We start from the raw sequence: 15,451 nt of genomic DNA, 5'->3' as shown, positions 1-15,451 counted from the left end.
TTGAGGAGTTGAGATTGATTGGAAGGAAAATTGGAGGAGATTTCCTAACCTTTGAGGAGAAGAAAATACTCCAACTACCACATATAACATTTTCCAGCAGCAGAGGAGGGCCAAGCATTTTGGGGTCAATTTTGGAGCGTCAAAACTAGGACAAACCCTTTCTAGGTGACTCTGGGTTTGTTGAGGAGAGGCTAATATTAATCTGGCAGAATTTTCTGAGCATTCTAGAGGGCTCAAACAGAGGTCTCTTTCTAGCTAACAGTACAGATTTCAAGGGTAGCAGAGAGCATAGAGGTGAAGTCACTTCCCATCATCCGAGCACCTTGTTTTCTCACCTAGGATTTTTCTAGCTTGCCTTTGGCAAGCCCCAGTGCACCTACCATGATATATAATAAAATGGCTCAACTTCTTTGGGGATAAATAGTTAATGTGTTGATATTTTGCGATGTTCTTATTTTTGGTTGCATGTAAGAAATTTATGGTCGTTATTACTTAATATTTCAATTAGGAATATTACAGCGGTATCAGAGCCAATCTTGGCCAATTATGGGGCAACCAACGAGATCAAGGAAGATTGTGCATGTATACACAATGGTGGGTTAAACAGTAGACGACCCACAGCTCAAGGGGGATTTAATATGCGCGAATTCCTGACCTAGTTGATGAAGGTATCGAACCCTGTGGGGGTGTAGCCACCTACACAGGATTGTGGGGAGAAAGTAGATACACCCAGTGTGACGTATGGGGTTACCCGTGTTGGAGACTCCCTTGACCACGTCGGTTGACATCTTAGTGGAGAGAGTAGAGCATACCCTAGTAGTGTCGTCAATTGAGGTACTAATCGGGGTTGTCTCCAAGTTTTTGGGTGATAGTGGCACACAGTAGATGGGTGAGGTGCCAGGAGACGTGTCCACCCTTAATGAGGTGCCAGGAGATACAAAGGTACTAGACGATGGTCGCACACAACAGTGTCATCGGTTTTAGACTGATCTTCTAGCATTAAAAAGGAAGGCCACATTAGTACGAGAGGTTATTCTGCTGCAAAGCGAGGAGCTGGAGGGCATGGGAGTGGTTTGTGCCGAGTCAGCGGCCAAGCTAGTTCACGTTGGGGAACGATGGTACAGTTATAGGGCACATTGAAGAGTCGAAGCAACCCTCTTTAGGCATACATAGACGGGGCTAGCAGCACTGTTGGGTCACCTTTGCCCATTGGAGAGAGACGAAGCTACCTAGTCAGCGTTCATGTGTTGACTTGGATAGTGGGACGAGACGACCTGAGTGGCACAGGGTGCAGCATCTGCATGTTGGGGTTGTTTTTTGTGAGGGAATTCGTGCATTCGATCCCTCTCTTGGGGTTGGTTGGCGAGAGATTCTGAGTTGGTACTTGGTGGAGTGGGCTATGGAGATGGTGGAGGACCCGAGTGTAGCTCAACAACAGCTTCCAGGCATTAGGGATACCGGCAGCCCAGACTGGCATTGGGATCCGGGTGGGACTACCTATCATTTCCCAAGCATGCCAGTTGACTATGACCTAAATGGTACAGTTGACATAGCAATTGAGTGCGTACATTCCCTAGGGGAGTTTCGGTCAGCACCAATGGCCAACTAGTTTATGGACAGACTCCTTGGGTTGTCTTGGTATGACGATTGTACACAGGATCATGGGATGATCAACATACTCTCGCAAGAGTTTGTCGTAGGAGGTGGCATTGGCAGGCTACTAGATGGTGCCTTGTCTGGATCTAGGGATTCTTCACATTTGTGTGGGGCACAAAGGACATAGAGGAGAAAAGCTGTCGTGGCATCACTACTGACACATGGGGAGATTCACTTCATGGGTCCCTCAGGGAGGATTTGGAGTGGAGATCCATTCATCAGAGTGTATGTTGATGCGGTGGTGGAGGTGATCCTACCGATCAGGTGTGGACTGATATGTAGGGATGCAACTCTAGGCCATCACATCTAGGGATGTGTGAGAGCATCTAATGTTGAGCAGCGGTCTACAGGTGGGCATGGAGATGCATGGTGGTGTGTCGTAGTGTGTTGGATTGCATTGTGGAGTAGGAGTACCTTACATCACATTGAGTACACGCGGGGAGTGATTGGTGCCTTGACACAGACAGGGCATGAGACAATACATGATTATATAGTGGTAGCCAGGGATATCCTGTGGTGTACAAGGATAGACTGCGACATACAGTGGCAAGCCGAGGAGTGTGGTGGTACTTGGTGCTATGCAGTGGCATATGGTGCGACACAGGGGCCCATGGAGCATTACCTCCAATGAGACTTATGGACAAGGACATTACGTGTACTGTTAGGTGCAGCTCACACGGGATTGACGAGGACGCAGTTGAGCCCCTGAGGACACCATGTTTAGGGGAGATAGGTCTTCGATTGGTTTATCAACAAATCTAAGGCAAAGAGAGGAGCATCCATAGGGTTATTCTTCAAAACCCCTGTAGACTCTTGATCATATCCTTGGGGACCTACCCACCCATCACTCTCCAATGTTGCTTACAGTCACAGGGCGTCCGCTTGCTGCCCCTTGATGCTCTCTGTTCAGGCGGCGGGACATGGGGAGACTGCCCTAAACAGTTGAATGAGACACTGCGTGTCATAAGCGGGGAGGAGACTCTTCAGTTGAGACGTTTGGTGTAGGCACAAGCTGACGAATACAGGATTAGGGATGGTGTAGCTTATTGTCGAGGTAGCATAGGTCCCACTCTTGGGCTCACACATGGGGAGTCGATTACGAGGGCACGGAATGATACACTTTTGGCGACACAGTCCAGGTTGTCATAGGAGCTTGAGGGATAGTGGATGGTAGACTTCGTCTACAGGAAGGTACCCAGACTACGAGTAGTGTCCAGGTGTATCATCTAGAGTTGGGATAGCAGATTTCATTGCGTGGTCTGGCAGGAGCAGGGCAGGTTGGCATGCGTTGGATGGACTCTGGATACTTAAGGTCCACCCATGGGATACATACAGGGGTCAGAGATGAGGGCTAGATGGTTTCTAGCAAGTAGCAGCGCTACGCAGCCAAATCCCATGAGTGGGAGTTATGAGCTTCCAATATGGTTGGGGGATCCAGGGATCCGATGGGCAGGTGGATCACTCCACTTTGTAAAGAGCAGGGCATGGCAGAGGGTGATCCAATTCACCTTGGGTTTGACACATGGGGGATCACTGAGACCTCCACTGCATGGCGAGGCAAACTTATCCTGTTGTTGCTCAGGGTCGAGATTGGAAGTAGAGAGGTAGATGTTGGCATCATGGAGATGCCCTAGCAAGATGAGCTTGGCCTTCACAGATTATTCCCCACCAGGCCCCAGGAGAGGAGGATACAGTCCACACACGATCGGGAGTATGTCATAGTCAGAGTAGCGCAACATTAGCATGGTGGTACCTCTTCGAGATTAGTAGGGGACCTCAGCATTACAACTCTTCACAACTCAATAACCTTTAGGGATGAACTGGCTACTACAAGGGGAGATCATGTAGATATTCCATTGGGCTTTAGCGAGTCACTGATGGAGTGGGGGACGTCATTAGCATAGCAGGTTGGTCAACATGATGATATCAGGAGAAGCTCATGTAAGCAAGACGCTATCTCTGCACGGATTGGGGGTATATTCGAGAGTTTACTCTTGGAGTGCATGGCATGCACTACGTGGTAGGGAAGCTTCAGAGTTGGGCATAGTGCCACATTATCATGATACCCTACTGATTGATGGTATGCAGAGGGATTCTCGTACTTATAACGGACAGGATAGTGAGTGGAGCAAGGGGAGTTTCATGTTGGACAGGATGGCTTGGGATCCTGGTATTGAGGGATTCCTTCATGTCAAGACAGTGCAGAGGTTTGGGACGATTCAATGCCACATCTGGTACCCTGACACATTTTGCAGTGAGAGTGGGGATCAACAGCGAGAGAGGATGCTTGTTCAGGCATTGCTTGGGTGCAAGCAAATTTTGATGGGGAGGACTATAATATCCCCGATTTTGATTTTTGATTTTTGATTGAATAGGATTAACGAAGTTTGTTGGGGAAGTGCTAACCCTAGCACAATTTTGTAATCTGGGTATTGGAGACATTTTAAGTACATAGGACTTGGGAGAAATCGAATATTCCAACCTTAGCGGAATGTGGGGGCCACCCCTCATGGAATATGCACCCCTTGGAGGAAAAGTCGATAATGTGGGAAGGGGTTCGAAATAGTTGGCTAAGAGACCCACAAGGAAAGGGGGCCAACAATTATAAATAGGGGAGTTGAAGGGAGCATAGGGCACTTTTGATAATTTGTCATTTTACACATTGTTGCTCAAGTTGTTCCACTGAATTAGAGGTGTTGTTTAGCATTAGAGGTTTCCAAGGGGAAAGCTCACCCACTTCTTCGATGGACCACGAGTGCCACCCTAGGGAGGTAAATTCTACTCATCTTTGGTAGCTGGGAGGGTACCACCCAGTAGCACGATATTTTGGAATCAGTGGGACGCAAAAAAGGGAGCTACGCGGGGCTTGGAGAGGTATTGCGTCAGAGGGAAGAGATATGTCATTGTTGGGCTATTTCTTCACACAAATACCAAGAGCAGTGATGCCTTCCTCAGCAGAACGAATTGGTGTGGTTGGGCCTACATCATTTCTCCCTGGGAATGTACAGGGATTTGTGGAGTTGTTTGTGGGGAGACCCAATGAGAGGGATTGAGGAGTTGGGATTGATTGGGATATGATTGGAGGGGAAATTTGGGGGAGATTTCCTAGCCTTTGAGGAGCATAAAACACTCCAACCAGCACAGATAACATTTTCCAGCAATGGAGGAGGGCCAAGCATTTTGGAGTCAATTTTGGAGCGTCAAAACTAGGACAAACCATGTCTGGGTTTATGTGCTTATTGAGGAGAGGCCAAGAATAACTTGGCAAAATTTTCTGAGCATTCTAGAGGACTCAAATAGAGGTCTCTTTCCAATGAGCAATGTCGATTTCAAGGGCAGCGCGAAGAATAGAGGAGAGGTCACTTCCCATCATCCAGGTACCTTGTTTTCTCACCTCAGATTTGTCTAGCTTGCCTTTGGCAAGCCCAGGTGCACTTGTTCTTACCTATTGCACTCCTACCATGATATATAATAAAATGGCTCAACTTCTTTGGGGATAAAATGTTAATGTGTTGATATTTTGCAGTGTTTTGATTTTTGGTTGCATCTAAGAAATTTATAGTCGTTATTACTTAATATTTCCATTAGGAATATTACATGCATCCAAGCAAGGATTAGGTGTAGTATTAATGCAAGACAAAGGAGTAATAGTGTATGCATCAAAGATGTTAATGTTACTTTTTGTAGCATCAGACGTGTTCTAGCCACAAAATTTGGCGGAGAGGCTAGAATACATGTATTCTCCAAAACCCAAAAATTGTTTCTGGAAATTCCACCCAGAAGTGCCTTAATTATATTATTAACCAATTTTTTAATTATTTCCTAAGTCTAAACTTAGGGAATATAGTTAATTAGTCCTATTAATTAGGTTGTGGTGAGAATTATCTAGAAATTCACATGGATCGACATGGAATTAATTTGGGTCATCGATTATGATTTAATCTTGGTTGTTGGTGCTCCAACAAAAGATTATAAGAAGTCGATGGGTAGATGCAAAGATAGACTAGGGCGTATACTTAGTTGCTGAAGCAGATCGATTTTCTCAGTGGCTGAAGTTTGGTAAGAGAAATTGAGTTAGAGAGTAAGTTGCAGGTGGGAGAGAGAGGGCATCAACAATACTGTGAGTGTGAAGGACAAGTCTAGAAGGGACAGCACAGAGGAGAGACACAGTTCATCAACACAAAGGAGTGACATAGACATTATGAAGAGGGTGACGCAGTAAGGCTAGCAAAAGGGCAGAAGGTCCTCTTCAGGGTCAAAAAAAACTGTGGAGTGTGAGAAATTCATCAATAAATTTCTCTCAGTGATTCTTCCTCTATTTTGGCTATCTGTAGCTCGTACAAAAATTATTGCTAAAGATTAATCAAAGAAACTCTCATCTGCTGCACTGGTTTTCCCACATTAGGTTTTTCTAGGTGCAATTGTCCAAAATTAACTTTGTCATTGTGGTGATCTATGTGCTAGTATTTTTCCTTGCATTTATTTTCTATAGAATCTTATTCATGTAGACTACGTGTATATGTTTTCATATTTGCAGTAGAAAACTACAAATAATTTGTTTAATCAATTTAACAAATAGAAGAAATAATATCAGTTGCTGCAGTAGGATTCAGGATCGTCAAATTTTCACATGGTATCAGAGCACAGGTGAAGCGGGAAGAGCTCGGTAGCAGATGGAAGAAGGATTTTGAAAGCACTGCGTAGGCAGCAACAGTTCGAAACCCCAAAGAGGGTGTGCAATTCATTGGCTAGGTGGGCAAATTTTTGTGGAAAATTAATTCTCTAAGTGAGTCAACAGTGAATAAAATTTTCCAGGTCAGAGGAAAAGGGAACAAGGCAACAGTTTCCACACAGCACTGGATGTGTATTTTGCAGCTAAGAATTCGGTGTTGGGAAGGAAAAAGAGCACATGAAATGATGGATAGTCAGGAATCCTCATAATTATCTTCCAGATTGGAAGATGAGTTTGTGTGTCTATCAGTTTCGACATCAACTAGTGTATGGTATATTAATAGTGTAGCTTTAGCTCACATAACTGGAGTAAGGGAATATTTCTTGAGCTATCAAGAGGAGCAAATGGACTTCCAGATCACTATGGGAAACAAAGTTAAGTGTACTCCAGTAGGAAGAAGTACCATAGATTTTCAGATGGAAGCAAGAACCAACATTATCGCCTCTAATGTACTGCATGTGTCAAGATTGGGTGTGCACCTAATTTCAATATCTTAGTTGTAGAACAAGCGGTATGATGTATACTTCGTGGGAAAGAAAGTATATGTCAAGCATCCCAGCTGGAATAAGGTGAGACAAATTGGAGCTCGAAGCAACAGGTGCTATACACCGCAGATCGATTCTCCAATGGCACTGATAGGTAGTGATAACAAAAGTAGGAAGGAGTTGAACGAACTATGGCACAGGAGGATGGGACACTTGCACCGTGGAGCACTTAGGATGCTTAGAGAGACTGTAACAGGAGTTCCATCTCTCAGCACTGAGCACGATGATCTATGCCAAGGATGTTTACTTGGGAAGTACGCAAAAGCAACGCTTCCCAGAAGTGACAGTAGAGCCAATGGCGTGTTGGGATTTATACACTCAGATATTTGCGGCCCTATGTCCACCAAAGCTCTCAGCTGTGGCGAGTATTACGTCACCTTTATTGATGACCATTCCAAAAAAAACCTAGATCTACTTCTTAAAGACCAAGGATGAGGTCTTTGATCGGTTTTGAGAGTTCAAGGCTCTCGTAGAAAACATGACAGGGAAAAAGGTAAAGGTACTACGTTCAGATAATGGTGGAGAATACACGTATAAACACTTCACAGATTTCTGCGCAATGGAAGGTATCAAAAGAGAGTGGACAACTCCCTACAATCCACAGCAGAATGGAGTAGTGGAATGGAAGAACAAAACTATAGTTGGGGCAGCAAAGGCCATGTTGTATGATCAAGATTTGCCTAGATTTCTATGGGTAGAGGCATGCAACACAACAACGTACATTCAAAATAGGACACCTCACAGTCACAAAGCATTGGGGAAGAAAACGCTAGAGGGAGTCTTCACTAGGAAAAAACCTGAGGTAAGTCATTTAAGGATATTCGGGAGTGTGGCCTATTGTCACATTCCAGATGAGAAGCGCAAAAAGTTGGATCAGACTGTAGAAAAGGGGTATCTTGTAGGATATAGCGAGACCTCAAAGGCATACAGAATCTACATTCCTAGCAACAGGAAGATTGTAGTGAGGCAATATGTAAAGTTCATGGAAGACAGAGCTTTCAGAAAATCTCAAGAGATGCTTGTAGGAGATCAATCATCAGATGTTCAATTAGTCCATCAGCAACAGGGACCGTAGGTAGAACAGGCAGGGGGACAATCACAGGATTCGAGTACAGTGACTAGTATCAGCATCTCCTCAATAGTAGGAGATCCAGGAAGTTCTCAGTAGACAAAGCAACAAGAACAGGTGGAGGAACAAATTGAACCTCCCACCACCAGTGGTAGGACCTGTAGGGAAGTGAGTCAGACCTTGAAGGACGCAAAAGAGTTTGTTGTAGCTTCTAGAACCGACAAGAGGCAGCACAAGCAGCCTAACAGATACTAGGCTTTGGTGGCTCAAGTTCCAGAACCCTTTAGTTTTCAGGAAACCGCACAACATCAAGTGTGGATGGATGCCATGGTAGAAGAGTACAATTCTATCATGACAAATTATGTTTGAGAGGTGGTGCCTAGACCAGAAGATAGATTGGTAGTAGGTTCAAGATGGATCTACAAGATCAATTACATTGCAGATGGAAGTGTAGATAAGTATAAGGCTAGATTCGTGGCAAAGGGGTATGCACAGAAATAAGGAATAGACTATGAGGAGACCATCGCCCCAGTTGCCAGATATACCTCTTTCAGATTCATCATATCCCTAGCAGCGCAGACGGGATGGGAAATTCACCAGATGAATGTCAAGACATCATTCTTGAACACGGTGATAGAAGAAGAGGTGTACATAGAGCAGCCTGAAGGCTTTGAAACTCATCAGAAGCGCACTCATGTACACAGATTGAAGAAAGCCCCGTATGGGCTCAAGCAGGCACTCAATGCATGGTACAGTGGGATTGACAGTTATTTGCAGCGGTTGGGATTCATCAAGAGTGATGCAGATCCCAATCTTTACTATCCGATGGTGGAGAATAAGTCTCACATTCTAGTTTTATATGTAGAAGATTTGTTTTTGGAGAATAAATCTCTGCATATATGAAAACCTTGATGGTAGATACTACCAGTTTGAGGCACTTGATGTCAAATGACTCAATTGGATTTTATCATTGAAGATGTAATTGATAAAATTTTAAGCATTGTCCGTAAAGGTTAAAGAACTAATTTGTTTTTTAATAACTTGAGAAAACTTTAAATAACTTCAGAGTGATATGACAAAAGAAAGTGTGAAATCCAGCCCTTTTTTATTCACTCAATATAGACTCAGAAGGATGAATAAATTGTCTTGTTTTTGAAAGTCAGTTACAAATGAAAAGTGTTGAAAAACTTCACATATACGTCATCAGTAAAAGATAATATTAAGAGAAAAGATAGACAAAGATGAAAGGCTTACCCAAGACCATTCTCTGACCAACTTGCTTCAAAAACTCCCCTTGCAGTTGTAAAAGCTTGTTGCACCATCCCTTCCTGTATCATAGTGGCAGCAACTCCATAGGTTACACCTGTCCATATCTCCCTTGATTGCATTGCTGATGTGTCAATTTTCCCATCTGGTTGCATTCCATTAACTGCACCTAGCTTTCCATTGTTTACCTTCATTACATTGAATTGATAAACCTTTTCAAGTGCACTCTGAGCTTTCCCATCATCAACAATTGGTGCCAGACCTGAAGCACGTGCATACCACTGTCCAGCCAATTGATCTGCCTGAATGGAAGTGCTGAAACTACTGTTACTGTTATCATAGTTGAAATATGAGCCATTCCACAGCTTCTCATACACAGCTTTCGCCTTGTGATATTTAGCTCGAAAATGTTCTCCAGAAGCTTTATCATCAACTTCATCTGCCATGGCAGCAGCTGCCTGAAGGGCTGCCACCCATAGCCCACCACAATAAGCACTAACACCTGAAACAGACCATGCATCATATGTTTGATCTGGGAAACCTTCATTTTCTATCATTCCGTCTTTATCTTTGTCAAACTGATCCATGTAAGCCATGGCAATATAGACAGAGGGCCAAACAGCACGGGCAAATGATTTGTCACCAGTTGCAACCATGTCTCTGTAAACTTGTAGGACAAATTTAGGGTTAAGATCTTTCCATCTACTAGAATCATGAACATTGTAAGCATTCAACTCACACCACGGATCATCAAGTCCAAGATCGTGTGGCACTGCACCTAAAACCTTTCTGACACCGTATTCACCTTCAAATAAGAACTTCACCTTTTCTGCATCATGCATCAAAACAGCAGCAGCAAAATCTCTTTGGATGCTGAGCTCAAGTTTTGGAAATAACATAAGCAATGCAAAGGATGCATAGAAATGCACGTCATACGTATTCCACATCAAATACTCAATTCCTTCTAGGTAAAGAAACTGCCCAATATTTTCCTCCTTATCATTCAGCAACGATGGTCCAAAGGCTGAATTAGAAGTAGATGGACTGTGCATTTCTGACAATATTGCACCCATTTTATCCAAAATTTTCATTGAAGTTAAATCCACCGCGTTTCCTGAAGTTGCAAGGGAATCTCCTTCAGCATTCTCGATCTTTTGAGATTGAACAATGTGCTTCTCCAACTCAATATTTCCAAATGGTAATGCATCTTGTACTCTTGCACTTTTGTTATTTATTCCACCATAAGTAGCTATCCTATTGGAGAAAGGTTTCTGTGTGGATTTTTCTCTATCCTGAATTGCAGGTAAGCCATCTGTATAACAAGCATCAGAATCAGCTCAAAAAGTTATGCCCAGTAAATTCAAGACCAACTCCTGCAGACGAAAAATATTGAATGCATACCTGTCCAGAGTGTACCTCCTGAAACAAGATAGTATAATTCATTGAACAAAGTAGCACGATACCTACAATACAGCAGTTACCCAGATTCTTAAGCACTCTAAAGCTAAATGATTTCTAAGAAAAGAATATGAGAGTAGTAAATATTTACAAGGGTTTTTGAGAATGAAACATACCACGTTGGGAGTTTATCATCTTGTAGTATAGGATTTTGCCAACTTTCTATAGCTGACTCCCAATTTTGATACTCTGTAAATAATTGCAAATGTAAGTTAAACAGCTCTGGAAGTATGAAGCATATATTATGAAAGATCATAATATGATATTACAATTACTGTGGGAACTATGTGTAATTTGGTAAGAAAAACATTGTGGGGAGGATGGCTTACATGGGGAACTACTGCAGGAGCTTGAACGTGATAAGGTAAATTGTTGCAGACCACAAGCTCAAGGAAGAAAAGATATACATTGAGCCTTAAGGGCAAGAGCAAGTGGAAATTCCAAGAGACTTAAAGGGTAGGAGAAACAACACTTGGCTTCTTTCAAGTGAGGCAGTTCAAAATAGCACGAGAAAATAAGCAATTTGCATTACTAGTCATTAATATTAGTTCTTCTAATGTATCATGCCACATTGCCAAGTCTCAAAGGCAAAATAGATCATGCAAAAGTGAGGGGATACAGACCAGTCCAGGCAGGCAAATGTACAATTTGGTGTCTTTATAGTATATACATAATAATTTGTGAAGTTCCTATGAAATTGAATTGGAAGTGTATTAGATATATTGGCAATTAGTTCCATGTGACAAAAGAGAAGAAAGAAAGACATTAGCAATGATAACTGGTATCACGCAAACTTGCACTTTTTGAGATAAAGTGTGAAAGCTCAAGTGCGATCCAAATGAAACGAAGAGGAAGGCCATTGTCACCTGAACAATCCTCCTCTCACTTTTGACTAGCTCCCCACTGACTCAAAGGGGTTTTTATAGGTCAAGATTGCTAGGACTTAAGGCAATGAATTCCAAGGTGATATGAAGAGTAAATCAAGCAAAATGATTTTTGGTAAAACTTTAGGGTATGAAAGTTGATGGGGGGACTTGAGACTAGTGTCTTTTCATTGGGCATATGGGATCAACCAAGTCTCCTTGAGAAGGCATGAAATGACTCCAGTGTGATGACTAAGGTAGTCCACTATTAACCCTAGAAGACCGAACCAGTAATTTCACATGCTCGCAGATAACTTCAAGGGAAGATTCTCAACCAGAATTTTCTGGAACGAACAAAGTTCGTTCTAGCAAGTTAAACACTCCAGAAGACTTGGAATATGTAGATCTCTATTGAGATACAATAATATATATTAAATGTATGAATGAGAATGAATGCTACAAATGGGAGTGAGGGCCTGCTTATGTACCCTAGGCAGGTGCTTCTTCATGGAGGGTCGTGTCCCATTTAGACATGGCTCTTCAGTATTAATTACTAATTAAGTAATCATTATTACAATTATCATTACTATTTATATTTATATTATTTATGTATATTTTATTCAGAACATTGCCTTCCTCTTCAAAAAGCTTTGTCCTCAAAGCTTGTTTGTAATACCCCCAAGGAAAATTAATAGTAAATATGCAAAACAAACATAAACAAAAACACCATAAAATAGTGACAAACAAGCAGATCATAAAATGGCACCAAAACTTTGTTGTTGAGCTCTTTTTATTAATGAAAATGGGTGTACAATAAGGTGTTGGAATGAATGCACCTGGGCTTGCTCAAGGCAAGCTAGCAAAGTCCCAAATGACAAATAAGACACCCTCCTCTAATCTGATGCTATGTTGCTCAAGCTCTGCGCTGAAGATATCCAAAAGTACGTTACTAGATGAATGGATCTGCTGCTAAGACCCTCTCTAGTGCTTAGAATATTCTGGGAAATTAATTCCAACCTTTCCACCAAATACCCAGAATAACCCACGAAGGATTTGGCCTTCGCTTGACTTCAGAAATTCAGCCCTATTTCCCTTCAACGGCCCAGCTGTCGGGTGATTCAACCCACCTGCAAATTCTGCTGCAAAAGGCCTCCTCAAAATGCTTCCCTGACCTTCATTCCAAGTTTCAGCGCCAATCTCAACTCACTCCTCCACCTCGTGGAGTGCTCCCACAAAGAACTGCGTTGTTGTACTTGCTCCTCTCCCAGGAATTCGATCCTCCTGCTGATAATGCAAAAATGGCAAGGTGAAACTCCCTCCTTGGGTTGGCACTCGAAGTCCACCGAAACAAGGGCTGAGATCTCCACTCGGAGACACTCGTGTGCTAAACAACTCTTACAGACTTGGCTTCAACTCAAGCGTGCTCTTGTCTTAGACAATTTTGTAAATAATGAATGAATGAGCAAATGAGTGTCTCTTCCTCCTTTTGTCAAGATGCCTCCAAAATGCCCATGTGGGCCCACATCGAACTTCCCACACCAAATCCGCTCCAATGAGAGTGTACTTCCCATGTGGGCCAAAAGTCTCATGTGGTGGCCCCCACACTCCACCAAAGCTGCAATTTTTCCCTCTAGCTCTAATGTTTGAGTGTCTCTCAAGACAAAAGTCAAATGTGAGTCCTCTAAGCCCACCTTTCCCAAGTGCATCCGTGCAATAAACCAAAAATGAACAAAATTGATATTTACTTAGTAAAATACTAAGTAAGAATATCACATTGTTGATGAAATGGCTTGATCTCTTTTTCTGTTTCGAATGTCTTCTCGTCTCGAAACTATCATCTTTGTTGACACAAGTTGATATAATCCTTGGAGTGATATATAAAATTGTCACACAGAGAAAGGATTTGACCATCCTAAATTAATCTTTTGTGGAATATTTCGATTACTGGAAACTTGTGATGAATCATTATCACTGGACTGAATTGCACGCACTTTAGTATCCTTCTGAACATAAGTTTGTTGTTTATGTTCTGAGTGATACAGATTAATAGATTGATTGAGATGTCTATACTTGTGATTCAGATGTAGATAAGGAGTTATTTTGGTTTGTCCTTCCTCTATCATGCGTGTGGCAAGATTCTGATTTACTTCAAGTCACGATGTTGTTGAGTTATAGAACCTTCACTTGGGATGTTTAGCATCTGAACTGCAACATCTAAGTGTGCCTTTCTGAGTTGTGATGTTCACTGAATCAATATTTATTCCTTTCTCTTCAACTTGGACTTCTACATTCAACGTTTCCTTCTTGATAAATTGTTGTATCTTATTTTCCATTGACTTCTTGTCCTTCTTAAGCTTCTTAATTTGTGTCAGTAGCTATGAGAGCGTACTTCCCATGTGGGCCAAAAGTCTCATGTGGTGGCCCCCATGCTCCACCAAAGCTGCAATTTTTCCCTCTAGCTCTAATGTTTGAGTGTCTCTCAAACCAAAAATCAAATGTGGGTCCTCTAAGCCCACCTTTCCCAAGTGCATCCGTGCAATAAACCAAAAATGAACAAAATTGATATTTACTTAGTAAAATACTAAGTAAGAATATCACATTGTTGATGAAAAGGCTTGATCTCTTTTTCTGTTTTGAATGTCTTCTCGTCTTGGAACTATCATCTTTGTTGACACAAGTTGATATAATCCTTGGAGATATAAAATTGTCGCACGGAGAAAGAATTTGACCATCCTAAATTAATCTTTTGTGGAATATTTCGATTACTGGAAACTTGTGATGAATCATTATCACTGGACTGAATTGCGCGCACTTCAGTATCTATGTTGCAGGAAACGTAAGGCAAGGGGGCGTTTCCGTACAGAAACGGGTACGAAACGCTGAAACGCATTTGGTACGGCCCTGAAACGCGTTTCAGGTCGTACTGCCATGTTTCCCGAAACTGAAACGTGGCTAGTATGGCCTGAAACGCGTTTCAGGGCCGTACGACTCACCTTTCAGCGTTTTACTTGTGTTTTTTGTTTGTTTTAAATTTAGTTTGTTTTCTAATTTATTTTTAGGTTATCCTAGTGCCTTCTAGTTGCTTCTAGATGCCTGTCTAAAGTTATAAAAGTGAACTTTTGTCCTAGTGTTGATATGCAATTCACGGTAATGTTAAATTCTTAAAGTAAAAGTGATATTCTCCTTTATTTTTCATTTTCATCCTTTTACTTAAATTTTTAACATTACCATGAAATGACTCAGGATGTTTGAGAGTGGTTTCGCCCTCATTGGATTTCATATGGAGAAAGTAGAATTTTAGATCTCACTCAAAATCCAGTAGACTTATCTATTTTTCAGGATTTCAGGATTAGGGGGATTGCAATGTTTCCATTGGATTTTATCATGTACTAGGGTATGGAACTTGTATTTAATCAAGAGAACCAAGCCCTCTATGCAGGGGAGACTCCCAATAATGAAGAGCATGTAGGGTACTAGGGTATGAAACTTGTATTTAATCAAGAGCACTAAGGTCATTTGACTATGTAGGAGGAGACTCCCAATCAAGCACGAGACAAGAAATTAGAAATTTCTCATGGCTGATTTTGGATATTTCTATTTTCATTATGTGATCATTCATGAGTAAATGTGATGTAAATTTAGAGACTTATAGTTTATGCATTGACAATTGACAATTTTATCATAATGTAATAAATTAGAATGTATCATATATGCTTTATGATTGCACATATTTCTTAAATGTCCTAAGATATATATATATATATATATATATATATATATATATATATATATATATATCGTGTTTCCCCGTTTCCAAAATTTGGGGAGGTCGCGTTCCGTATCGCTTCCCGTTTTGGAAACT

General features: G+C 41.8%; 1 protein-coding gene across 2 annotated transcripts in view; it reads right to left on the bottom strand.

The window, feature by feature from the left end:
* LOC149228808 (uncharacterized) overlaps nucleotides 1-15,451 on the bottom strand; it is a 235,008-nt gene that overhangs the window by 40,571 nt on the left and 178,986 nt on the right. For both annotated transcript variants that reach the window (XM_089378372.1, XM_089378373.1), the window contains exons 17-19: nucleotides 10,843-10,915; nucleotides 10,670-10,731; nucleotides 9,257-10,580 (exon numbers count right to left, since the gene is read on the bottom strand). In XM_089378372.1, the coding sequence (XP_089234498.1) occupies nucleotides 9,257-10,580; nucleotides 10,670-10,731; nucleotides 10,843-10,915 (1,459 nt within the window). The remainder of the gene's footprint in view (nucleotides 1-9,256; nucleotides 10,581-10,669; nucleotides 10,732-10,842; nucleotides 10,916-15,451) is intronic.

Source organism: Pinus tabuliformis, chromosome J, assembly GCF_031772625.1.
Source record: "Pinus tabuliformis cultivar Carrire ecotype Pingquan chromosome J, CPIR1, whole genome shotgun sequence".
In the NCBI taxonomy this organism is placed as follows: domain Eukaryota; kingdom Viridiplantae; phylum Streptophyta; class Pinopsida; order Pinales; family Pinaceae; genus Pinus; species Pinus tabuliformis.
This window is presented reverse-complemented; position numbering and strand designations above follow the sequence as displayed.